Source organism: Sinocyclocheilus grahami, unplaced genomic scaffold (assembly GCF_001515645.1).
Source record: "Sinocyclocheilus grahami isolate Dianchi unplaced genomic scaffold, SAMN03320097.WGS_v1.1 scaffold235.1, whole genome shotgun sequence".
In the NCBI taxonomy this organism is placed as follows: Eukaryota; Metazoa; Chordata; class Actinopteri; order Cypriniformes; family Cyprinidae; genus Sinocyclocheilus; species Sinocyclocheilus grahami.
Window position 1 is genome coordinate 696,575 of NW_015505414.1, and position 25,678 is coordinate 722,252.

The 25,678-nt window shown below is 39.6% G+C and overlaps 1 protein-coding gene across 1 annotated transcript in view; it reads right to left on the reverse strand.

Moving 5' to 3' along the window:
- Positions 1-812: 812 nt before the first annotated feature.
- The window catches only part of LOC107597724 (dystonin-like), a 171,409-nt gene continuing 146,543 nt past the window's right edge, over positions 813-25,678 (reverse strand). The window contains exons 88-104 of the mRNA XM_016288894.1: positions 24,741-24,910; positions 23,486-23,645; positions 21,017-21,211; positions 20,509-20,637; positions 19,112-19,255; positions 18,259-18,447; positions 18,021-18,150; positions 14,799-14,962; positions 14,548-14,710; positions 14,266-14,420; positions 14,088-14,162; positions 12,721-12,738; positions 9,934-10,051; positions 6,244-6,434; positions 5,009-5,119; positions 4,052-4,195; positions 813-1,865 (exon numbers count right to left, since the gene is read on the reverse strand). Coding sequence (XP_016144380.1) covers positions 1,620-1,865; positions 4,052-4,195; positions 5,009-5,119; positions 6,244-6,434; positions 9,934-10,051; positions 12,721-12,738; positions 14,088-14,162; positions 14,266-14,420; positions 14,548-14,710; positions 14,799-14,962; positions 18,021-18,150; positions 18,259-18,447; positions 19,112-19,255; positions 20,509-20,637; positions 21,017-21,211; positions 23,486-23,645; positions 24,741-24,910 — 2,502 coding nt within the window. The 3' untranslated portion in view covers positions 813-1,619. The remainder of the gene's footprint in view (positions 1,866-4,051; positions 4,196-5,008; positions 5,120-6,243; positions 6,435-9,933; positions 10,052-12,720; positions 12,739-14,087; positions 14,163-14,265; positions 14,421-14,547; positions 14,711-14,798; positions 14,963-18,020; positions 18,151-18,258; positions 18,448-19,111; positions 19,256-20,508; positions 20,638-21,016; positions 21,212-23,485; positions 23,646-24,740; positions 24,911-25,678) is intronic.

Genomic DNA, 25,678 nt, shown 5'->3' on the forward strand with positions numbered 1-25,678 from the left:
ATATACAAACTGGTCAAAATTACAGTAAACCCCTATATGAAGTGTGCTCACTGTGAACATATTTTTCAAATAATTTTTCAGTCATCAAACTGTTATGAGCCCGAATCACCTCTGTACAAACCCAGCAATTGGGTTGTTTTGACCCAGCGGTTGGGTTACTACCCAGAAGTTTTTTTTTCTTCTCCCTGCTGTCTGCTGTGGTGCAGGGCTAGGTTTCCGTATCCTATAGAAGGATGTTGAGGATTAACTCCACGGCATCACTGACCTCACATCACCTCATCTGATTATACTCCCACATACTAACATTAATCCAAACAACATTAAAGACCATCTGGCATCTTTACGCAAGATTTTTCTTTTTTGGTCCTATTTACTGGCAAAGGGACTGCCACAGGCTACGAGGCTGACAATGCACTTTAGTCTCATAAAATGTTTTATTTTCTTCTTAAAGGGTTAGTTCACCCAAAAATTTAAATTCTGTCATTAATTACTCACCCTCATGTCGTTCCAAACCCGTAATACCTTCGTTCATCTTTGGAACACAAATTAAGATATTTTTGATGAAATCCGAGAGCTTTCTGACACTGCATAGATAGCAATGCAACTGAAACGTTTCATGGCCCAGAAAGGTAGTAAGAACATCGTTAAAATAGTCCATGTGGCATCAGTGAGTAATTTATGACAGAATTTTCATTTTGGGTGAACTATCCCTTTAAGACTTGTTAATCGCAGGCCTGAGACATTTTTGCGTAAATGCAACTCAGTCAAAATGCGTCTTTGTTCAGATGTTAGTCAGATACATTGGACAGATGGAAACAAGTGAGACTTTGAAGGTTGTATATATTGTCGAGCTTTCTGCAAGCATATTTATTACAAAAAGTTGAGTAATTTGGATCAATCAGGCAAAAAGGAACCATAGAGTACACAGGCATGATTGCACTTATGAATGTTTTTAGTCAGAAAGTTCTAGTCACAGTAAAGTGGCACGCAATCTGTGATTTGATCGAAACGAACATTACTGCGGGTGCTACAGACGGGGGTTTTATATGCAAGTTTAAAGGCCATGATCTGGATTAACTGTAGTGTATGATAGCAGGGATTACAGTTGTAGTGTAGCAGTGGTATTGTATTGCCCTTTAAATGCATAACAGCTTGTCATTGCACTTTAAATAGATGAATAAATAATTGTTGTGTCCTGGCAGAATACAAAGGCATATTATCACCAACAAGCATGTCCGCTGGAAGAAATGACTGTACATTCAGCTTCTCCCTCAACACAAACATGTGGAAAAGTGTTAGTTTACCTAACAACATAGTCTTCTTGTGTTCGCTGGCCTTTCCCAGCAATAAACAAAATATTAATGACGCAACAGTCACATAAAGTACAGGACAAATGCACAAAGCCACTGCATTCCACACACTCGCACACATACACTCCACATGAACCTCCTTTTCCACAACAGAATAATTTACATCTTGCTACGCTTTTTTAAATCAATAACACTTTGCAGTCTGTAGTGTGAATCTACATCTGTCCAGTCTCGGTTTAGTGTGCGCTAACCCAGTGCTGTCAGAACAGAGGCCCGGATCCTGGCCGCTTCTGTGGACTGGACTGTTGACTATCTCTTGGTATTCTTAGCCAGTTTGCTAGTAGGAGTGCTCCTCCTTTGGGGAGTTGGGATTTTGGAGTGTTTGCCTCCGTGTTGGCGTGAGGCTGAGCGTGGCGTCGGGCGTCCTGAGTCTGTCACTGTCTCCGACACGTCCGAGCAAACCGACTGGATGTCTGAAATATCAAAGTCTGAGGCATCGCTGCCACGGCGGCTGCTCCCGCGGCTTCCTGCTTTGCTGCCAGGCCTGCTTGGGATCTTACTCAACCCTGAGAAGAGAATTCACAGCCAGTTACATCTCAGAGCTATGATACTGACATCCACATAATGGCTCATCACTAAGATAAAAAAAAAGTATTTATTGATAGTTTTTCAGCTTTTTAATGATGTTTGATATGCATTTAGATTTTGTTTCCCAAATCTGAGGCATCGCTGCCACGGCGGCTGCTCCCGCGGCTTCCTGCTTTGCTGCCAGGCCTGCTTGGGATCTTACTCAACCCTGAGAAGAGAATTCACAGCCAGTTACATCTCAGAGCTATGATACTGACATCCACATAATGGCTCATCACTAAGATTAAAAAAAAAGTATTTATTGATAGTTTTTCAGCTTTTTAATGATGTTTGATATGCATTTAGATTTTGTTTCCCAAAAGAACTAGAATCATATCATCCAAACAACCACTGTTGACAAATGTAGATTAAAAATCTTTAATTTAAAAGTAAAATACAGAAAAATCATGTTTTATACACTGCTGTTCACTAAATAAATGAGTAAAATACATAAATAAAAATAAATATATATATATATATATATATAATTTTTTTAATAAGAAATTGTTATTCATATATATAGACATACAGTAGATTATATTCTAGGGCTGCCCCCTTAATAGTTATAATAGTTAATAGAGAGTCCTCTGCACAATGTGACTTTGCTGCAGTCTGGAATTGAACTGCTGGTTCGTCTGGTCAGAGGAGAACTGGCCCCCCGACTGAGCCTGGTTTCTCCCAAGGCTTTTTCTCCATTCTGTCATCGATGGAGTTTTGGTTCCTTGCCGCTGTCGCCTCTGGCTTGCTTAGTTGGGGACACTTCATTTCCAGCGATATCGTTGATTGTACAAATACTATTTAAACTGAACTGAGCTGGATGATGACATCACTGAATTCAATGATGAACTGCCTTTAACTGAAAAATGAGTGTTTACTATTGTCACTTTGCATTATTGACACACTATTTTCCTAATTAATGCTGTACAGTTGCTTTGACACAATCTGTACTGTTAAAAGCACTGTATAAATAAAGGTGAATAAACTTTAGTCGATGAGAAGAGGCTTATTCAACCAAAATTGTATTAGATGGTTGGTCACAGAAAAAAAAACGATCAAAGTCACATAATTTGTGAGGGACAGATGGTTAACGGCAGGTCCTTGTGATAATTACAGTATATCGGGCAGGAAATCCAAACGTTCGCCTGTCATTCATCGACCTCAAATATGACTTATCATTTGAAACTGAAACATGTAAGAAGTAGCAAATTTACATGGCCGCTAAGTGTTTGTGTGGAATGCGGAAGCTATTAGCATGCGTTCTGCATGACACCGGCACAATTGTTTTCTTGATAACCACGAAAACAACTTAAAATATGCAGTCATTTTTGCTTATACAGATACAAGAAATACATAATTCGAAACTGTCAACTTTATTTTCCCTCACAACATCAACAAGACGTTGTGCTATTGTAAAATAGAGAAAACAAACAGGATGCGCTTTGTGCCGTCTCGGTCTCTGTGCACTGGAGCGAACTGAAACTCAGCTTATAGGCTACTTGCCTCACAGAAATGAGAAATATATCTATAGAAAGCTTGAAATGTGTACTTCTGAACGAAAACAAATCCGTAATCCGTATGGAAGGTGCATTTCTGTGCGTTCACTAAACTGCAACGTCAACTTCATCTTTGCAGCCAACACACTGACTGGGAAAACACTAGTTTATTAATAAATAATTATATATCCTGGCTATGTTCCCCAACACATTCATAGTCATTACTTTTGTGGGTGCTTTGTGGCAAGCTATATACGTGCGTTTAAACGCAAGTAATTAAATTAATTTAAATGTGCGATTAATGGCTTAAACTACTAGTCGACTAGAAATCTCTTTAGGTGGGGGCAGCTCTATTATATTCAAATATTATTATTCATATTAGACAGCAATATTTAACTCAATATTTCTTTAACATAACATTTAAAAATATTGCTCTGTGTTCTTTTTTGGGTGATGCATAGTTGAGTACTTGACGGATCTGAAAACAGAAACTGATCTTTATAGTCTCATAATAACAAGAGACATGAAGTGCAGCAAAGCCGGAGTCCAATAAAATCAGTGTCGTTTTTTGTGAATGTTCAATATATCGCACAGTAGCAGCAGCAAGACTTGATGAAGAGCAGAAGGTGTGTCGGACTCACCCATGGCTTGACCTCTGGCCTTCATGACTGCAACGTTTATCAAGGTCCCATCCTCTCCCGACTGAAAGCCTTTTCCTGACAAATAGCCTGGAAGACGAAGCTTGCTTCCCTGAATAGGGGTGCTCTGTAAGATGTCATGATTTAGAAACGATTAGATCAGGACAATGAGGAGGCATGTAACAGACTGTTCACTGACACAAATAAAAACAGCAACCTTTGGCCAAGAGGAGCTTTCTAAGATGCAGATACACTCAGTGGGTTTCTGCTCTAACATGCTGGCAATGAAACTGCACTGAAACACATTTGACGAAAGCAAGCACAAAGAAACCCTGACTGAAACATTTAGCTCGACAGAGGTTGGTTTAGGAGTGACTTCTGTATTTCATATCACTCCCACATCTAAATGCGTTTGTTCATCCCAAAACGTTGCAGTGTGTGCAGTTCATGGCCAGAATGACTGAATAAATGCACGCCAGACAAGAAAATTGCAGTATACTGCCTACGCTGAATCAAAACCAGTCATACACATCAGGAGAAAGAGAAGAAATCATTTTAGAGTTCAGGATGTAGAAAAGATCTCACAAGCATCACGTTTTAGTGGCAAGAGGACAGAAAAATATTCATTTTGCAGTTAGTGCTTGAAGGTGATGTTTAGAAAAGGCCTTTGTGTATCAAGCTGATTTGATTTAAGACAATCACACCACCCTCTTTGCGCAAGAGAGGTCTAAAAAGATCATGAATTAGAGGACTGAAGCAAACAGATCCGCCTTAATAACGGACCACTTCCATGCATCACTGCAAAGCCAGAGAAAGAGATTTAACTCAATCCCAAATCCACACAGGAAGCAATTAGATCAGTAACAAGGCAGAGACAGAGGTCAGGAGCAGGAGACGGAGATTAGATGGGGATTTGTCACTCGTTTCTTAAGCACTATACCTCATTGGATGACCCTTGGCTGTCAAAGGAGTCAGATGATTTAAGAGGAGTAGCTGATTTGCTGTTTGTCAGCCAGGGTTTATCATAATTGCGGGTTAAATGTTGGGGAGTCTGTGAGAAACAATTGTGGATAAACCACATACGAAGGGTAGCAATAGAAAAAAAAGACAGACAATACAGGAAATAATTATATATATCAGTGATGGGGCTATGCATGGCTCTGTTCCAAATCTTAGTGAGCTCCCCACATAAGACAGCATTCTAAGATGTTATAGATACACTCTGCGCTCTACGCTGCCTTCCAAAATAACTTATTTTTGCCATTTGATATGAAAAATGACATGAGAAATTCAAAAGTTAAACATAATTCATTTAATGCTGAATGAATACTTCTAAATATTGATAAAAAAAATAGTTAAATACTTATACAAATTTATTTTTTTTACATAATTTTCAAGTGTGCTATGTCTTTTTATGCACAAGTCCTTTTTATTCTTTGATTTTATTATCCAAATGTTAGTGAGAAGAAGAAAAAAAAAACCTGGATATGTGATGGCCATGGGTTATGCTCATCTTTAGTATCTACTTTGAAGTCATATTGAGTGGTTATTGTGCATAACCCACATTTTGGCACTTTTTATTTAGATACTTAAATGGGAAAATATTGAAATCTCAAAAACTGCTTGCCAAAGTCACATTTAAGTGCCATATATTAAATCAGCAATACAATCTGAAATTAAGTGCCCCATAAATGTTGTTTCTTTTGCTCAAACAGCATGAAAAAGTGTATATTTCTGATTGGTAAGTGTCTCAGGAGACTGACTGGCTCCTAACAGCAGCTGTAGTGACATGAGGACTTTACCAAATGCCAATTTGGCTCTTTTATAAAGAAGGCGGGACTTATTCCTCCATATTGCGGATTGCACTCTCTCCTATTCAAATTAATATCTGAACCATCTTGGTATATATACAGTCTGTGACCAAACTCTCTTAAAAACAACCTTGACTCGAGTCTCCCATGTGCTATTTGTACTATGCTTGAGTTGTTGACCTGTGCTTCTGGTTTCATTTCAGTCAGGTTGTTGCCTTACAAAACAACTGCCTATGTAGTCAGCGGACAGCAAAGAAGCTCACTAGGTTTTGGAACCAAGCTTCATGATTGGCGACAGGAAAATGTGACAAAAACATGGAGAAGTTACATATTTCTCTACAACCTTATTCAACAATATCCATACCTTGGGTGTGTTGGAGCCGGTTGGGTTGGGTTGTGCGGGACAGCTGTAACTAGAATTGGATCTGTTAGGGGAGGCGCCTCTTGAGGACGGTCGTGACCTTCGACCTCTGTAGCGGAAACTGGCCATCACCTGGGTGGTGCCTTCTGGGAGAATAAACTTCTCGCGCAGCTCCAAGTTGGTTCTGCCCTTAGCTGGAGGAAGATCATACAGTGCAATGAGCCGGGAGGCAAGACCACAGCAAAACCTTTCACATGGGTTTAGAAAATAAGCCTCTGAAATTCAAAGGAATATTATGGCTTTAGTTCAACTTGAGGTCTATGGCCAACATCTGTGGTACCACAGTAAGTCGATTGAGTACATTTTTTTATTATTTGATCTGTAAAGTTGTCTATATCAATTGAATCCCCCCACCCTAATTACTGTAAACAAATGGAGGGGCAAGGAAAAGCCACATATGCTGTTCACAGAGCTCAACTTGTTTCGACCCCAAAACATTCCTTCAAAGCAAGTTTCAAGGACTTTTTTTCAGAAAGCCAGAATCAACCAGAAAGGTTGATTTTTATGAAAGTATCTTTAACCAGGCTGGGGAATAATGGCCACCCATTCAAATGAGCAAAACACGGTTCAGAGTTTTGCGCTTTGGTTTGATGTAGGGAATGACTTGCATGCACTGCACATCACTGTCAAAAATATCTAATAAGAAAAAGAAAAAGAAAAAGAAAAACATTGATGCTGCTTAAACGGGATTAACCTTCAGAGACTGCCGTTTAGAAAAACAATTTCGCATATTTAATTTATCGTGCATAGTTCAGTTTAATGTGATGAATTATTCATATCCTGCATTGATGAGATTGTTGAGCAAGTTTCACTGCACTGCAACAGAGCTACAATAAGCACATGCAGAGAAAGCCAGAGAGGACAGATGACGCAACACGAAACCGCATGCTAAACAGTCCCAGACAGCACGATGGAAAGGGAAGCATGAGATTAATGTTAATGAGAATACCATTCAGGGATCACCGCAGCACACACACACACACACACACACACACTGGGATGCACACATACCACTGGGATGGAGCAAGGAGAGAAAGTGTGAGAGTTGCCAACCTATAGGAGACTGAGTAATTGAAGAATTGGATTCCGAGCGCAACATTTTACTCCCGTGGTGGTGAACTAGAAGAAACGATAATTGGGTTCACTAAAAAAGCAGCAGGAAAAGGGAAATTCTGAAAGAAAAGCCTTCGTGGGAAGAGACCGGCAAGCTTTAAGAATCCCATAAACAGTGTGCAGGAAGAAAAGATTAAGCCCCAACAAATGATTACTGCCTACATAAGAAATAAGAATATCCATCAGTAACATTCTCTTTCTAAATATGAAATTGCTTTAATTATTGGAAACTTAGAATTCGGTTCCAAAACCTAATGAGCTGCATTGCTTTCTGTTGTCTACACTGGCATTTTCCTCCTAAAGCAGCATCTTAACTGAAATGGATCCTCACAAGTGACCCAGTGGTCCACACTGTTTTGTTTTATTCTTTTCAGTGCTGAACGAAGCTTGTGTCAATGCAATATGCGATTGCCTTCTCCATGAAACACTCATACTGCTTTTGGAATTACAAGGCATCGTAGAAAGCAGCACAATAATGAAACTGCCTTCGCATTGGGAACTTGTCTGTGATGAGTTAAAATGCTGCCTACGTAGGCAACTCGACTAGGTTTTGGAACAGAACCTTTGTGTCTGCAACATATTGTCTTGGAGGGAGTAAAATACAGTGTATAAATAAGTTGAACAATTCTCTTATGCACAATATCAATGCATTTAATAGACCTGTCTGAACACCACAAGCTGAAGTTGAGTTCAACATCAAGTGGACATTACCTCTGCATGGGTCATTTTTCACCAGGAACTCATCCAGGGCCATCCAACCACCACCCACCCGCACCATCACCGTACTGCGCAGGATCCGCACCAGCCGCAGCTGCTGGGAATCTCCAAACTGGACACGAACAGAGAACACAGTCATTCCTCTGAAATACAGTCGTGTTTGCCAGTGACAGGCATGCAGCAGAGCAACATCAGAAACCTCAGCCCTGTAACACCCTTTTCAAAATAATAAAAAAAACTAGCCATCAAACGTGTGGTGAAAAAGCAGTGAGTCAAATCACAACATTATTATTCCCAATTAGATGCTATTTCTGTTGTGTTTATCTCTGGCTTCCTCTTGTTGCCCTGCCGAGCCATTTGATCAAAACGAATTTTGATTGAGACACAACATTGGTTTCATTCCAGAAGACGTGAAATGAGTGGTCAATCCAACTGGTTTCATTTGTGGCTTTGTGCTAATGATTGACTGATCATGTGTGGTGGTGTGGTACACTGCATGTCATTAAAGGTGCACAAAGTCATTTCAGAGTTTGTATCACTGGCTGATTCGACAGTGGTTCTAGAACTTATGCTGCCACCTGTGGGCCTGGATGAAGCACTATGTAAACACCATTACAGAAATATCCAATTTGCTGGCATATTTGTCGCCCTATATATGCACAGGCAATTATTTTACTCTTCATGACAATCAAACAAACAGTATTGACATGTATTTAAATAAAACTGATATTACACAAGTCTTCATCTCAAGGGAGTAAACCTCATGTTAAACATTTGACAATTGTATCAATTTCTTTATGCGAGAGCTACAATAAGCACATGCAGAGAAAGCCAGAGAGGACAGATGACGCAACACGAAACCGCATGCTAAACAGTCCCAGACAGCACGATGGAAAGGGAAGCATGAGATTAATGTTAATGAGAATACCATTCAGGGATCACCGCAGCACACACACACACACACACACACACACTGGGATGCACACATACCACTGGGATGGAGCAAGGAGAGAAAGTGTGAGAGTTGCCAACCTATAGGAGACTGAGTAATTGAAGAATTGGATTCCGAGCGCAACATTTTACTCCCGTGGTGGTGAACTAGAAGAAACGATAATTGGGTTCACTAAAAAAGCAGCAGGAAAAGGGAAATTCTGAAAGAAAAGCCTTCGTGGGAAGAGACCGGCAAGCTTTAAGAATCCCATAAACAGTGTGCAGGAAGAAAAGATTAAGCCCCAACAAATGATTACTGCCTACATAAGAAATAAGAATATCCATCAGTAACATTCTCTTTCTAAATATGAAATTGCTTTAATTATTGGAAACTTAGAATTCGGTTCCAAAACCTAATGAGCTGCATTGCTTTCTGTTGTCTACACTGGCATTTTCCTCCTAAAGCAGCATCTTAACTGAAATGGATCCTCACAAGTGACCCAGTGGTCCACACTGTTTTGTTTTATTCTTTTCAGTGCTGAACGAAGCTTGTGTCAATGCAATATGCGATTGCCTTCTCCATGAAACACTCATACTGCTTTTGGAATTACAAGGCATCGTAGAAAGCAGCACAATAATGAAACTGCCTTCGCATTGGGAACTTGTCTGTGATGAGTTAAAATGCTGCCTACGTAGGCAACTCGACTAGGTTTTGGAACAGAACCTTTGTGTCTGCAACATATTGTCTTGGAGGGAGTAAAATACAGTGTATAAATAAGTTGAACAATTCTCTTATGCACAATATCAATGCATTTAATAGACCTGTCTGAACACCACAAGCTGAAGTTGAGTTCAACATCAAGTGGACATTACCTCTGCATGGGTCATTTTTCACCAGGAACTCATCCAGGGCCATCCAACCACCACCCACCCGCACCATCACCGTACTGCGCAGGATCCGCACCAGCCGCAGCTGCTGGGAATCTCCAAACTGGACACGAACAGAGAACACAGTCATTCCTCTGAAATACAGTCGTGTTTGCCAGTGACAGGCATGCAGCAGAGCAACATCAGAAACCTCAGCCCTGTAACACCCTTTTCAAAATAATAAAAAAAACTAGCCATCAAACGTGTGGTGAAAAAGCAGTGAGTCAAATCACAACATTATTATTCCCAATTAGATGCTATTTCTGTTGTGTTTATCTCTGGCTTCCTCTTGTTGCCCTGCCGAGCCATTTGATCAAAACGAATTTTGATTGAGACACAACATTGGTTTCATTCCAGAAGACGTGAAATGAGTGGTCAATCCAACTGGTTTCATTTGTGGCTTTGTGCTAATGATTGACTGATCATGTGTGGTGGTGTGGTACACTGCATGTCATTAAAGGTGCACAAAGTCATTTCAGAGTTTGTATCACTGGCTGATTCGACAGTGGTTCTAGAACTTATGCTGCCACCTGTGGGCCTGGATGAAGCACTATGTAAACACCATTACAGAAATATCCAATTTGCTGGCATATTTGTCGCCCTATATATGCACAGGCAATTATTTTACTCTTCATGACAATCAAACAAACAGTATTGACATGTATTTAAATAAAACTGATATTACACAAGTCTTCATCTCAAGGGAGTAAACCTCATGTTAAACATTTGACAATTGTATCAATTTCTTTATGCGTGAAACTTTATTACAATAGAAAAAGTTGCTTAGTGCACTTTTAAGACAAGGTGGACAGGACTGTGATCAGTGTGTCCACTAGGGTGTGCTATAAGTGCATTCTACACTTGCTGAGGCTCTGTTTTCCTGCGTAGGGGAACACTTGGGCATAACTCTACGGCATTCCCCTACACCCTCCATGCCAAAGATAGGAGCTAAAGAAAACAACAAGCCAAATGAGTTGCATCCAAATGATTGTTGCCAGTTGGATATGGCCAAGGCATACGGATTTCACAGCACAGAAAATTATGGCCTCATGCTTTCTGTTCAAAAAACAAAACAAAAGATAAATCATATCATATGAGAAAGTCTTTCCACAAACCAAATATGCATACAGAAGTTGCACCGTCTAAAACTACAAACTACCATTCTCATAGAGGATGCGTGTGTTGACACTGATGCTCGACTCCAACCACACACAATAGGAACAATATGGAAGAATGGCTGAGATCGACTCGCTGAAACTCAACATGACCGACACACTGATGGTGACCCGCTGAGCATCTCTCTGGCCTGCAAGCCCTTTATTCTCGAAGTGATACCCAGAATGAATCGATACCATTGGTGAATTTGGTGATTGGGGGGAGGAGAAGATGAATTTTGAAGCATGATCAAGAGAAATAGTCAAGAGAATCACAACAAACGGCTTTAAGAATGACCATTTACCAGGATACAGCTTTCCAAAACGGCAACGTGTAGATGGGGGGTTAGATTTTGATTGTCCCTGTTTGTTAAAGTCTCATCGGCGATTAAGGGGTCATGTAAGCAGTGAACGAGACCAAACTGTCAAAAGAATGGTTTCAGTTGATGTGATACAAAGTTCTCAATACAAAGGAAGAAAAACATGAGGTTTGCATGGCCTGCCCGATAAAAGCCCTCCACCTGCTAAGAGTCACGTATCTTCCCAAAACACCACCCTGAGAAAGCATGTAGCTCATGATTTTATGTAGGGAGAATCATGCATCTTTCAGCTCAAAATTTCTCCTGAAGCTCTGGCTTGTTTGAACATCAGCCACAAACTGTGGTTAAAAGAACTCAAATAAGTTTAAGTAAATTAAGCAGGTAGCAGAAGGCAAGCATACTGTGTTATGCTGCAAAAGCTGTCGCAAATTATAATAAAAAAGCAGAATGCAACGCTGCGGAGAGAAATGCATTTGAACTCAAAAGCAGATAGTTGAATCTAAAAATGGTTTCTAAAAAATAAAAACATCCTAAAATGCCCTAAAAAAGCTGTTTTTCTGTAGAACAATTGATGCTCGAACTGTAGAACAGATTCCAATTGATTCCTATCACTGCATATATTTACAGTCATGAAATTAGTGTATTAACTACTGGCAAGATTTTAGAAAAACTGCATCAACAAGTTTGCACCAAGTTTACATTATGTTGTAAACTATAAATAGCTACAAACAGTAGAATTGTTTATTATTAATAAATGTTATTAATATGCCTTTGGCTGTTGTTTAAGAAAAGTTATAACACTTTGTAAAAAGTTTAATTGATTGATTGAGTAATGCTCAATGTTGATTTCATGTCGACTAGAATCTATTTCCCAAATATCTGCGCTTGTTTAACTCAGGCCTAAATTAATCTGCCTTAAAATTACTCAGGGCACAACATAAGAGATATTAAGGAAATATCAGCACTAAACACCTTTTTTTTGTGTGTCATTTAGTATTAAGGAAGTAGAAATGTTCATCTGTATTTATACATTTCCCAAGCCACTGTGCTTCAATGCCAGTGGAGACTTGCACACAGCCATGCCACAAACGAAATGGCTAGCTTTGGGAAGAGAGTTAAAAAGTTCTTTAAATATGCTTATCCGCTTGTGAGTTAAAGACAGCCTTAAATATTGGAAATTCAAAGACACAGTGACAGTGAGTCAGATAAAACATAAAGGGCAGCACAGCAAATCTTTAAAAAGCACTGTGCATGCATACCTGATTTCCAAGGTAGAACTGATGTGGAGGGGAAAAGCAAAAAGACAAACATTAATAAATATCAGTTCACTCTTTTTGTTGTTTTACAATAAATTCTGTAATTTCAATACATTTTCAATAAAATTTCAATAAATTTTTTGAAAACAAAACAACAACAAAATCACAAAAGATGTTCTAGTTCTAGTTCTTATCATCCAGTGGCACAGTTACAGGCCTCCAGCCAGTCAGTACTATTCCCTCAGATTACGGGCAGTAACAGAATGGCTGTCTGTGACCAAATGTTACGGGATCTGTTTATCAGGAGTATTGGAGAGAAGGGGACCGGGGGGGGGGAAACTCTCAAACTTGAGAGAATGAAAAATGCAATGGCACGTAAAAATGTAATGAAGTCATTCTCTTTGGCAACAGCAGTGTCGGGGCAGAGAGATTTGGGTAGGGGAACAGGGGTGTGTGGAACTCTGCCAACTTTCCAGACTTCATGTTTCCATCCTGTCCTCAAAACATTCCTTATATCGGCTTTGATACAAGGAATCAGGGCCTTTTCATTTTTACAATAAATTCTGTAATTTCAATACATTTTCAATAAAATTTCAATAAATTTTTTGAAAACAAAACAACAAAAAAATCACAAAAGATGTTCTAGTTCTAGTTCTTATCATCCAGTGGCACAGTTACAGGCCTCCAGCCAGTCAGTACTATTCCCTCAGATTATGGGCAGTAACAGAATGGCTGTCTGTGACCAAATGTTACGGGATCTGTTTATCAGGAGTATTGGAGAGAAGGGGACCGGGGGGGGAAACTCTCAAACTTGAGAGAATGAAAAATGCAATGGCACGTAAAAATGTAATGAAGTCATTCTCTTTGGCAACAGCAGTGTCGGGGCAGAGAGATTTGGGTAGGGGAGCAGTTTAACAGGGGTGTGTGGAACTCTGCCAACTTTCCAGACTTCATGTTTCCATCCTGTCCTCAAAACGTCTCGGGTTACTTATGTAACCATGGTTCCCTGAGTAGGATTTGGATGCAGCCAATGTCCAAATGAACTTTGCTAGATTGGTTACATACAATTATGTTATTGCCACTTAAACAACGTATTTTGTAATAAAAGCAGGATTTTTTTTCTAGCACTGAGGTGAATGCTGTTTTGAGAAAATTAGATACTTTTGTTGTAAAATGACAAACAATTAATATATTTCATTCATCAACTTCACAACCAATAATACTGGGATTGTTTTGGGGGACTTGTGAATTTTTATTTTGAAAAACTTGAAAAAACCAATGACCAGGCTTCTGCACTTGTATTAGCCTAGGGTTCCATACTGAATCTTTTTCTTGACTCATCCAGAAAGCATGAAAAATCTGTCACTTACCCGATATTTGTTGGCGCCAATCTGCTCTACTTGGAACCGTTTCGGACACTTGCACTTTGCAACTTGGCGAGTCACCTAAACACAAAGTCATAAATCATAAAAACAACTACAAGAATCACTCTCCTTAATACTTTGTTATTGCGTAAAACTTTCCAGAAAGTAAGTTGATAACATTTACCTCATCTTCAATTTTGTCAGCATCGGTTAATGGTTTATAAGCATCTTTGTTGGGATGTAAAGCAGCCACAAACTCATAGTAGTCGATGTAGCCGTCGCCGTCACGATCAAAGATGTCTGCCACAGCGCTCATCTCCAGACGACTGGTGGGGAACTCTACAGGACCAAGGCAAGGCAAGGCAAGTTTATTTATATAGCACATTTCATACACCAGAGAGGCATTGAGGGTACAGCCTGAAAGACTTTAGACCTAAACAACACACGGTTTGAAATCTTTTCTTACTTGAGGATAGGATGCCATCGATGAATTCCTGCCTTGTGACTTTGCCATCCTGGTCTTTATCAATACGACGGAAGAAATCCATGACGCGCGATTTCTTGTGGTTCATCCAGCGCATGTAGCGTTTCCTCCATACGTCAAAGTCAAAGTTGGCAAACTCTTTCAGCTGAGGGCAGATAAGAAGCAAATGAGTGTGAAGGCACCTGACAGGAGTCTGAGACAGGTGTGAGGTCAGGTGTGTATGTATGACTGACCTCCTCTAGTCTGTCCAGAGCATCGTTGAGCTTCCTCCTCCTGTCCAGCGCCAGCAGCCACACCTGCTGCCACTTACTGACCAGCAGGTTCACTCGGGGGTTCTTAGTCTCGATTTGTGCCTGTGATGCTGCGGTGTACATGGATTGCGTAGGGGATCTCTTTCCTGATGACCAAACAAACAAAGGGCTTAATCAGCCAAACCTAAACAGCCAGTGAGTGCACTTCTGTTTGGTGGACTGTATTACAAAACCTGGAGATGTTTTTGTCTACAACATTATTAGCATTATTTAATCATTTAGTATCTAGCTCAAGGGCACACATTTACATTCGTACTTTTATCTAAACGGCCTAAGCTACGCCATAAGTGGCTCATCCTAAGGAGAGAATAACGAGGAAAGTGTCATTATGCAATGTTACAACATTGTTAAGAAAAGTACAAGCTAGGACAGAGATGAAAATGAGACACAGTAAATCAAGGGTCATAAGTAGGCATGGGCCGATTACCGGTTTCAAGGTATACCGCGGTTTGAAAATTTCATGGTTTCAAAACCACTAACATTTTCCGTTATACCGTTCCTGCGGTATGCGCTGTTTTTCATGTCTCCGCAAAGACTGAAAGTGTAGGAATACGAGTAGTAACCACTGATCTATATATATGACTGGATCGCTCATCGCGTTCTAAACTGCCATTCAACGGGGAAGCCACCGGAAATGTTCGAGCCGCCATCTTACTATTCCCTACCGGCTGAGAGCTTCATTGACTGACAGCCAAAACACTGACCTAAAATCACCTGATTTGAAGCGTATCAGTCACACAGGATTAGTTTTTAAGATATGTGTATGTAAATTAATTTTTACTTCAGATGTTATCTGCAATATTTATGGTCATTTCGGGCAGGATAAGTGCTATATTGCAATTGTTAAGGTGGGTGTGTGAGCTACACACTTGAAATGCATAAAATATATTTCTTTATGTACGTAATTATGCAGGAAATATTAAACATTAATATATATCTGGTATTAGTATCTGAAATTGATTCGGATATACAATACATATACAGAGTTCTGGCATGAAACTCTAGATGGCGCAGTCCGACAGGTCTAGCTCAATCTGACCTGGCGACATCATTGTCACATGGCAGCTGATTGGTTCTCTCCTGTATCGGTAGCCAATGTGCTTGCTCAATATTCAAATACCTGGCTTTTGTTTGCTGTAGCAGTTTGCAGCGCACTTCAGAAGCCCTCTACCTTCCCCAGCTCCACCTGTATAGATCTGCTACAAGGTGATTCATGTATACTATATGAGGGTTATTTCATGTAAGTTATATTTGCAGCAGCAATATTTCTTACATTCTCACAGCAGCATGTTGTGAATGTATTGGCAGTAGCAAGTCTTTGTACTGTGTCGCAGCAGCAGCGTAGCAGATCTATTCCGCCAAGACCAAATACATTACCATTGTCATGTACATTACCATGCCAATCCCTCCAAGAAATGTCATGACAGAAATTACAATACAAGCCTGTTACTGTATTGTTCTATATTGTATTGAAATTCAAAGCTTACCACACATCATCTTGGAAATAACGCTTCATGTATTTAAGTCCGTAGCATACGCAGTCCATGTTTTTTCTCTGAATAAGTTATGATGCGTGTATTATTTTATGTCCTGAGGGAGCAATATCTATTTCAGACTCCTCAAGATGGCGCAAATTCTATGGCATTTAGCATTACAGTTTCCAGGAGTAATGTGTATGTTTAATTAATTATTAATTTAACTGATGTTTAAATCATTAACTGCTAAAAAAAATTATTGCTGTTAATGAAACCATTATTAGAAAAACATTTGCAGTTACCCTACTGTATGAATAAAAAAACAACATATTACATATGAATGTAACAATGAACGTAAGGTAAATTAACGCATAAATACAAAGCATAAATATTTATTCAGATTTCATGAGCACAGTCATTTGAAAAGCATATGTTGTGGATGTCATGTTCATTTGATATTCGCTGCGGTAATGTATAGGACACGTATTCCTATTAATTCAATAGAATGTATGGGAATTCTAGGGAATACCAATATGGTGGCGCTGCGGCTTCACTTTTATGACGTCATGAGCAATCCAGATCTCTATTATAGATCAGTGGTAGTAGCACGACCCCTCCCCCTCATGTTGGTGCGAGCAGTCAGTCACGTGTGTGTATGACGGCCGAAGGAGCTACCGTAAATATTTTTAAAGTTGCACTTCGACTATGTGTAATGGTGCAACGAAAAAATATTTAGTAGTGCGTAAGTTGTAACTTAGTGCCCATTTACGTCAAAACTAGGCTACGTTGTAACTTACGTAGAGCTGGTGCAACCGGCCCCAGGAACTTACGCAATCAGCAACTGGACGTTTTTTTTTTTTGGCTGTTTACACAACTTGTGTAACGGACTTACACAAACTGCGTTGCAATGCAATAATTTTCCAAAATGTAATTTATATGAGAATATAAGTCTGTAAACGCTCGTTAACAGAGACTAGAGACGCTGAAGATGGACGCAAAGAGAAAAATACTGTAGCAGGCAGCTCATTCATTGTTCATGACACACGAACTATTGGAAGAAAATCCTTAATATTGATTTATATGATGAATTATTAATATTGTTTATATGAATGTGTTTATGAGGGGAACTGACTGTCCAGAAAAGTTTAGATAGTATTTTCTTTTCATCTCGTCTCTGTATAATTCACATTAAAGCAGTGTTTCAGCGCAGCACTGCTTTGTTTACAGCAGTAACTAAGGAAACGCTGTATCTGCTGTTCCATGAGCATCTCCTGCTGTCAGAGTAGGGTTGGGTACCGAAACCCGGTAACAATATGGCACCGGTACCTTATTCAGACAGTATCCGATTTCAGACACTGCCAAGGTATTAACAAACCCTATCCCATGCTCTAACCCTAAACTGATTCCTACTCCTAACCACAACCCCTAACTTTCAAGCCTCTTCTCAAACTCTTACCCCAGTCCCTAGAATTAGCAATGAACCCTAAACCTAAATATCAAATCCTGCTCAGTTTTTATTTTGCTCAAATCATGCTAAAGCTTGCTATTGTTCACTGAGGTCCAGCTATGGTGCATGCACAGTCTACAACAAGGACTGTCGTGAAGACCATGTGAAGTCTTTGCCAAACTGAATTGAGAAACTGGACTCAGCTTGGATGCTGGTACTCACTGGCTGTTCGTCCTTTCCCTAGAATAGGGATTTGAGACTGAACCGGAGGATCCACTGGGGCTTTTCTCTTATGAGTTTTGGTGATTTTATCCACGTCTGGTTGATTTCTGGTCATCTCTTCCATGAATGTCTGGTACACAAAAAACACAAACAGCTGTTTCTATAATTCATAATACTAGACTTTGACTAACTGTGTAAAGGTGTTAAAGTGAGCCCTTCATACAGCTCTTGATGCTACCTGGTGCTCAGCGATGAGCGATTTGACTTCCTCTAACTCTTGAGGAAGAGGTTCCTTGTCTTTCTCGCCGAGTGTGGTTTCAGCCCACTTTAGCCAGTTCAGCAGGTTCTCCAGCAGTTCTTGCGTGGCCAGCAGTTCAGCCAGAGCACTGGAGAGTCTCTGCTGGTGCTGACGCGCCCAGGCTGTTACCTGACACAGATGCAGAAATCAGATCATATTGTAGACAGCGTCGACTGTTAAAAGGGACATCGGATGCCCACTTTCCACAAGTTGGTATGATTCTTTAGGGTCTTCATGAAATGTCTGCAACATACTTTGGTTAACGTTCCTGTGTAAAACAACACCCTTTTTACCCTGTCAAAAACAGCTCTGTTCACAGCGAGCCGTTTCGGTGCATGTCTCTTTAAATGATAATGAGCTCTGCTCACCCCGCCCCTCTCTTCTGCGGGGCATGTCGACACAAGACGCGTGAATTGCTGCCTTGGACTCCGGCTAAGAGTTGGTCTTATTCAAACAGTTAGCTAGCTACATAGAAACTTGCTGCAAATTGAAACAGCTCACTGGATGACACAGTTTCAGACTCAGACAGCCCATAACGAACTGGCTGTGTGTTTCCTTTTCAGTTTTTCTGAGCTGGCAGACACGCCAGAAACCTAACTAGATGCAAAAAAGATAAAAGTGAAAATTTCATCCGATGTCCCCTTTAACAGTTATGAATCACCCATTGAGGGATCCGACCTACAACCTTTTGGTTACCAGCCCAGATATTTGAGGTAGCACACAAAATTTTCTTGATCTGGCTGCCTTCACACAGCTTTCGAAAATAACAGAAAACTTATAGAAATAGACAAACCTCCTCAAACCGTGCTTTGATGATGGTGTTCCAGTGTTTGATGGTGGTGATGGAGTCTGGGTGGCAGATGGACAGGACTGCCTCTCCCATGCTTGTGGCTTTATTCAGGGCCAGTCGCTTCTCCTCCAGCTTCTTCATAAACTCCTGCATGTATTCTTCCATTAGCAAATGGTCATGGTTACACAAAGAGCAGCCCATCTCCAGCAATACTGCTGCATGATCCGAGGCCATGAATAATGCCTCAGGACGAGTGTTGGGCAAAGTTAGATGTGTGAAATGCATTTGGCTCGATAATTACAAGAGAAAGCTCAGACACTGTGCACAATGCAAATAAGCGCTGTGACTCAATGTGCCAAACTAGACTGCTTCCACTATAATTTAATAACATAATTCAACTAAATGGTCTACACTGAAAGTGGTGCCTCTAAGAATAAGTTATGGGGAAAGGAAAGGTTTTCAATCGTGTTTGTCAGTAAAATAAATACATAAATGCATAAATAAATAAATATCTAAGGGCTAATGTACAGTCAGCTATTATAAACTATACTCAGACAGGGTGATCAGGATCCTGATGCAAAGAATACATTATTACATGGCTACTTACCAAATAAATAAATGGCTGTGAAATAGCAAGGTGAGATCATTTTAAAATAATGTAAAAATAAATACCAAAAAAAAAAGCAAAAATACAAAAATATTAGACCACATACATAACTGAAAAAAAATTTACTTGAGTATTATGGTGTACATTTAAAATGTAATTTGTTAAATTACTTATTTCAAAAATGTTACTTCAAAAACATGATTATGTAGAGTATGTATGCCATCGATGGCATCCTATTCCCAGTATGCAGAGATTATGTATTACTACCTATCATTAATAACTGGTGTTTAAACCTAAGGAGAAACCCCATCATCTCCCAGGATGTTTGCTTCCTCAAACTGTGGACGTGAATAATGTCTCGGGGAACAGACTATTTTGGATATTGAATATGAGATCACACTATATGGGTTGAACTCTTTCCTGGCAAGCAGTAGTTAATAAAGATTTGAAGCCATGTATGGCTTTTGTTACTCAGTTGGACGTGGAGAGAGACCGGGCTATGGATCACTACCTCACATTATGAGTGGAGCTAATAAAAAATGTCAAGAGTTGTGGAAAACACAGACACACGTTCTGTCTTGGAAAGATTACGATCCCTCTGGCACACACTTGCATTTGAACTCAATGCTGTAATGTAGAACAGATACTATTTCATTTTTTGTGTTTACTGTGGCTCATCATTTTTGCCAGTAAATACTGATATGCTATGGCCACTAAAAGGTTTTACAAGGTAAATGTCACACTGATAAATTTTTCTCATGTGGATTCTTTGCCATTGTTGTAGGAAACTTGCCTTGTGCTGTTCAATGAGAGCGCGGAGGGCTTCTTCATCGTCAGGCAAGGCACCGTGGAAGCGAAGGCTCTGCTCGGCCTCTGCAAGCCACTCCAGTAAGATATGAACAGTGGAGTGGAACTCCTCAGCCTGAGGAACGATGCACAAATGTGTTAAAAATGTGCATTCGCAAAGAACAATTTTTTTTCTCTCTTTTTTTAATATTTGTACGTTTTCCGTCACTCTTGAAACCCTTGAAATCAAACATACTGTTACTTTCATAAACAAAAACTTCCTTTGAAGGCTGGAGCAGCACACACACTCTATTGGATCTGACAGCAATTCTGACACTTGTAAGTTAGTTTTGATAATAATTTGACATGCAAGGTTAGCCAATCATAACCGTGGTAATTAACATAGATGTTTTTACAGTAGCTTGTTTTATTCTAACGGTCAAAATTGTTATTAAAAGCGGTCATGAGTGTAACATCTGGCAGCGTGATTGCTGCTGACAGACGACATGTCTTACCTGACACAGTGCCTGCTCGAGCCGTGTCTGTTTGGACACAGAGAGGCTGCACACCGTCTCCCAGCGCGTGCTCAGCTCTTGCATCTGAACTTTGACCCAGGACGAGTCATCGTGGCTGCTCTCAATAAGCTCACGGGCCGAGCGCTTCAAAGCCTGCACACTGCCAGTCCTTTTGCCCAACTCTTTCTGGAACACCTGCAGTACACATGGAGAAATACATTCAACATTCAACCCATCCACTTTTAGCTGCCTATATAGACTGACCTATATTGTGAACTGAAATGGAACCTCATAAATGAGTGATTTGGAAAGCTCTACATAGGCAGCAATATTATCATATATATGCATTTTCTAAAACTCCTAATGCTAATGTGATGCACTAATAATCATAAAATGTATATAGCATGGATAGATGTTGGGTTAAACAGTTAAGCTGTAATTCGATTTCAAGACACCAGTTTTTTACGAACTATTTCCAGTATTTAGTGAATTATTTTTATAATCAATCACATTTTGTGTGCCTGTGTAATGCTGTCTACAGTATGTCACGCCAAAGCCCATGTCCACCTCTGATGTCATCACATTAGGGACCAGTTAAGAGGTACTTGTTCATTGCTATCAATCACGCTCATAACGTTATCAACAGCCAGGTTTTACGACATTTGCACACCACCAGGTTTTAATTATGTAGCCTATGACTTTGCATCAGCATTGGTCATTACAACAAAAAAAAAGGATGTTGGCTCTGTGACTTTGATGATGTGGTGTATGAAATATGAATCAAATTAGGTGATCCTTCTTTATCTTGCGACTACATAAATGCTGAGATATTTATAGAATCTTGTCTAAAAGCTGGAATTTATTTTAGCTAGATCACCCAGTTCTTGATTGCATCCATAGAAATCATGCGTAAACAGCACCAAACATAGTCAGAAGACTGCTGGTGACCATTTGCTCAGGCTAAGGCCTCAATTACGAGCGTGAATGAGGTCACCTCTAGGCTCATCAGCTCAAGTGTGTTCTGATGTCTACTCTAGCGATGTGTTTGAGTCCGTCTTGCCAGCGCTCCTGTCACCTCTAACTGAAACCAGTGGGATCGGTCATATCACTCTCCCTCTGATGATACTATAGTGTAATTATATTTTATTCTTGCCACAGAACCAAGAAGTTAAAAACACGCAGACGGATATTTTAAGAAAGCTGCTCAAGGCTTGAAACATGCACATGCACACAGCAGCAGTACTGAGATCAGAGCATGGCATGGGTCAGACTGGACGTCCCGTCATGTACAACTGCTCTTTTGAGTCATGAGCATGTGCGGTACCCAACAAGTTATATCCTGTGTCATCAACATATATAATTATTGTTATTTTTAACTAGATTTGTACAGTATTTTAGGTGAGATTTGTTCGGGCACGGTTGAGTTTAAGCTTCTGTTGATTACAGTATTTGATGTGCTCTATGTATGCGGATTGATCAACATTCATATGGGACCCTGGACCACAAAACTACAAAAATTGAGATTTATACACCATCTCAAAACTGAATAAATAAGCTTTCCATTGATGTATGGTTTGTTATGATAAGACAAATTTGGCCGAGATACAACTATTTGAAAATCTGGAATCTGAGGGTGCAAAAAAATCAAAATATTGAGAAAATCGCCTTTAAAGTTATTTGATGTGCTCTATGTATGCGGATTGATCAACATTCATATGGGACCCTGGACCACAAAACTACAAAAATTGAGATTTATACACCATCTGAAAGCTGAATAAATAAGCTTTCCATTGATGTATGGTTTGTTAAGATAAGACAAATTTGGCCGAGATACAACTATTTGAAAATCTGGAATCTGAGGGTGCAAAAAAATCAAAATATTGAGAAAATCGCCTTTAAAGTTGTCCAAATTAAGTTCTTAGCAATGCATATTACTAATCAAAAATTACCTTTAAAAAACAGTAGGAAATTTACAAAATAGCTTAATGGAACATGATCTTTACTTAATGTCCTAATGATTTTTGCCATAAAAGAAAAATCGATCATTTTGACCCATACAATGTATTGTTGGCTATTGCTACAAATATACCCCAGCGACTTAAGACTGCTTTTGTGCTGCAGGGTCACATATGTGAATAAAAGCCTAAATTAAATCCGTCCAGTAAAGCAAATCATGTCTCTTCAGAAGAATTGGAATACACCGTTCAATTTACATGGATTTCTTTTACAATGTGCTTACGAAGTTTTTAAAATCCTGAAAATGATGAGAGAATATTAAAAAATATCTAGGGCTGTGCCAAAACAATCATATAATATATTGTGGTAGTTTTTCATGATATTGTATCATTACTTTAGATATCTGTATCTTTTTATATCAATTTCATTCATTCATTCACTCACTCATATCATGTCCTACAGTTCAGTATTGAAGAAGCAGGTTGTGTAAATCAGTCAAACTCATGTGGGTACCTTATGGCTGTCGATGAGGTTCAGGACGAGGTCTATGTCTCCATGCACGGGCTGATCTTCAGCAAGCTGTGGTTCCACTTTATAGAGCCAGTCGATGAGAGCCTGCAGTGCGTCTGTGAACTGACCTGAGAACAGCAGAGCCTCCTCCAGCTTATTCTGCCTGTAGAAAAAAATAGCCCATATGATGTCAAATACACAGTTGTGACAACATATCCTTTTGTCTCACCATGAATCATGGACAGTTAGTTGACAAATAACACAGATATTAAATATTGTTTACTCAACATTAATATTTGAGGTCTGAATTCATATGAATGCATAAAGGAAAAATGAGTAACACTTTAAAATAAGGTTTCATTTGTTAGCATTAGTTAATTACATTAGTTAACATCAACTAACAATGAAAAATACATCTAAAGCATGGTTAATTTTAGTTCTATCATGAGAACTCTCTGAAGATTTTAGCATGGTAATGGATGCCAATGTTAATTTATTTGGTCTAGGCACAAAAGATCTGCTACGCTGCTGCTGCTGCTGGTTATTGCTGTATTTGTAGATTATTGCTGCTGCAAGCAAGTACAGGAACTTGCTACTGCCAATACATAAGCTGATATGGTGCTGTGAGTATTTAAGACATACTGCTGCTGCACAAATAGCATATAAAATAACCCCGTAGCAGATCTATACAGGTGGAGTTGGGGAAGGTGGAGGGTTTCAGAGGAACTCTGAAAGCGCGCTGCAATGCTCAAGCGAATGCTAATCAGCCATTTAAATGTAAAGCAGCAAGCTCATTGGCTGCGTATGCAACATGAACCAATCAGCTTGTGACAAGTCATTTAATGCAAAGAATGTCATCAGTTACGTTAAGGACCCATCAGCCTGCGCCATCTAGTTTCATGACAGAACTTGGTATTTTATTGTAGTTTTAGTTCATTTTGATGTTTACTAATACAATAAAAGCACAAGTTGTATCTGTTATTATTTAATGGATCTGAGCTAACATGAACTAACAATGAACAGTTGTAACAAACGTACAACAAACGTACTGCTCATTGTTAGTTAATGCATTAACTAACATTTACTAATAGGACCTTACTGGAAAATATATATTTTAGGTGTTCTGAAAAATCAAACAAGCCTAATTTGAATAAAGCCCGAAATAGGCTTAATTTTGTTTATGCAAAATGTATACATCAATTTTTAATAGGGGAGATGGATATGTGTTTTTCTGAAATCCACCCAAATGCACATATACCTCTCCACAGATTTCCCGCAGACTGTGTCCCATTTGTCCCTGAGCTCACTGAGCATGTCATCCAGTTTCTGGTTGTCATCTTGCAAGGAGGTCTTGTCCTTCAAAGCTCGGCCCGTGCGACTGGTGGTGTCACACACCGAATGCTTGCTGCCCAGAGTTTTCTGGAACTCCTACAATCCCCCCCCACACAAGACAAACAGAGGCGAAGGGTCATTCGAATGTAGCTCAAGGGCACGCGTCCCGCAAGCCATCCTGTGAGGTCTTCCAGGAAGCCTGATGTCATCAGATCCTGCCATTTGTATTTGTGACTGACTCATCAGAACATCTGAAGCACTGCTGAGCTGTTAATTACATACCAACATGCAGCACTAAGATCAGGATCACACAATCCTACCTGTATCCTGCTTGCAATTGAAAAACATCTAACATGCTCAGACTGTTTACTTCCATTTTTTAGGCATTGTGTGGCCTGAAATGGTGAACTCTTTAAACTTCTGGAAAAAAAAATCATGTACACCTCTTTAAAATATAAAGATCACCTCCCAAAAAGTGGGGGAATTCATTAGACAGAAGTATAACAGGATGCTACTTCTTATGACCCACAGTCACTGAAAAACACAATAGCCGTGAGTGAAAAAGCACCTGGTATTGTGATTCACACTGTCCGTCAGTTGTTCCACATTCACAGATGGGGGATAAAAACATGGTGTGAACAGGAAGTCTATATGACCCCATTTAAACCTGCAATTTACATACATTTTTTGTGATCGGAGCACAAGTGGTCAGCGCTAAATATAGGTGCGAATGAGTAAATTGTTCAGTGCATTGTGTAGTTGAAATGCTCATCTGTCCTGAATGTGACCATGGTGAAACATAGCCTAAACGTAGCAGATTCACGTGATCTCTCACAGCAAAACAAGCGATTTAAACTTTGGTGT